This window comes from Fukomys damarensis, unplaced genomic scaffold (assembly GCF_012274545.1).
Source record: "Fukomys damarensis isolate Sample0158 unplaced genomic scaffold, DMR_v1.0_HiC HiC_scaffold_26, whole genome shotgun sequence".
NCBI classification, from domain to species: Eukaryota; Metazoa; Chordata; class Mammalia; order Rodentia; family Bathyergidae; genus Fukomys; species Fukomys damarensis.
Genome location: NW_022900938.1, coordinates 24,413,778 through 24,415,602, shown reverse-complemented (window position 1 = coordinate 24,415,602; position 1,825 = coordinate 24,413,778). Strand labels below are relative to the sequence as shown.

The following is a 1,825-nucleotide window of genomic DNA, read 5'->3' as shown; positions in this document are numbered from 1 at the left end:
TTTTTTTTTTTTTTTTTTTTTTTTTTTTTTTGGGTACTGGGGATTGAACTCAGGCCTTTGCACTTATGAGGCAGGTGCTGGAACCATTGAGCTAGATCCCTGGCCCAAAAGACATGTACTTTTTAAGCACATATTCAATGTTATTTCTTCACAGTAATACCTTTATTGGTGTGAAGAATAGAATAAAATTTACATTACCTTATACACTTCACTGAAGCCACCTCTTCCAAGCAAATGAAGTAATAAATATCTTTCATTTAACGTTGGGTGATCCTTGAACCTTAAGAGTAGGGGAAAAAATATACGCAGGCACATTAACAGGCACATGAGAAAGTTCCTTCTATATTAAAGTTTCATTCTCTTAAACTACTGATATCTATTTCTTTGGTTTCTCTACTGTTAATTTCAAATTCCACTCAATATTTCTTTTCATTCTCTACCAGTCTACATGCATGAGTATCACCTATCTTAAGGATTTGATGCTCACAATGCTTTTATAGTTGAATAATGATCAATTACTGTATTCTCATAAAGACCTAATAATCATTGTGCTGATATAAAATCCCTTATCTATTCTTCTGATATTACTTCTCTTGAAAAATATACTTTTATATTAAGAATTATGAGTGATCACAATATATAGTAATTATATATGATTAAATTATATTTATAAACAGGTCTTTATCCATGGGTTAAACTTCACTGTCTTTAGATTTCTATAAAATAAAAATTTAATCATCAATATAAAAAGTAAGGATTTTTCAAAACTTGTAAAAAAAAAAAAAAGTCACTCACACCATCATTATCCTTACTATTTAACATTTATTGTAGCTGGTACATATTAGGTATGTCAACTCACGTAGTTATCAATGAACCTTATGAAGTAAGCCCTGCTACTATGTCTATCTTACAGATGAGGGTACTGCTACACTGAAAGGGTAAGTAACTTGCTTAAGATTAATAGCTAATACATGCAGGGCTTTGCAGAAAAATGTACTTCCAAAATGATGTGCACTCTTGAAATTAAAAAAAAAAAAGCTCAAAAAATTTTTTAAAGTTTTTAAAATAATCTGAAATGCAAACACAATGCATTTTATTGTTTTGTTAAACATCAACTACATATAGGTTTGATAATGTAAGATTTTCTTGAATGACATTAATAAAAGATTTCTGCTATAAGGTACATTATAAATCTATAATAATTTACTTTATTTTAATCAATCTAAGTCATATCCAAAAAGTTTAAATGTTGCTCTCATTAGAAATTTTAACCTGATAGAATTTAGATTATTTCATAATTATATTATTTCCATTCACTTAACATACTGGAATGATCTGTATACTTACAAATTATAAATATACAGACATCCACAGACATTTTCATAAACAAAATATTCATATTTTATAACAGAAACTGGCTATTTCTAATTATGATGCTCATATTAAGTCATGAAGCTTTTTTCTTTAACTTTTATTTGCCATTTATTTTACAATGAATTTATTCCTGTGTTATTTGTTTTTGTTTCTTCAGCTTCTTCTGATATTTTCTTTTCCTTTTTTTTTTGGTACCGGGGATTGAACTCAGGTCCTTGCGCTTGCAAGGCAGCCACTGAACCACTGAGCTAAATCTGGGCCAGATATTTTCTTTTTCTTTTACACAACCTCCTTTTCTGGTTTAGGAATAACTGGTTCCTTTTCAGTGGGGATCATCTCAATGTGGCAGGAGGAGCTCATGTACGGATAAATCTGACCATGGCTTGGTTAAGTACAGGTGCATATTGGCTGCTATATTCACCTGGATGTGTTTAAAAAAAAAAAAAAAAAA

The 1,825-nt window shown here is 29.6% G+C and overlaps 1 protein-coding gene across 4 annotated transcripts in view; it reads right to left on the bottom strand.

Moving 5' to 3' along the window:
- Tlk1 (tousled like kinase 1) overlaps positions 1 to 1,825 on the bottom strand; it is a 92,646-nt gene that overhangs the window by 12,078 nt on the left and 78,743 nt on the right. For all 4 annotated transcript variants that reach the window (XM_010606968.1, XM_010606969.1, XM_010606971.1 and 1 more), the window contains one exon: positions 199 to 280. In XM_010606968.1, coding sequence (XP_010605270.1) covers positions 199 to 280 — 82 coding nt within the window. The remainder of the gene's footprint in view (positions 1 to 198; positions 281 to 1,825) is intronic.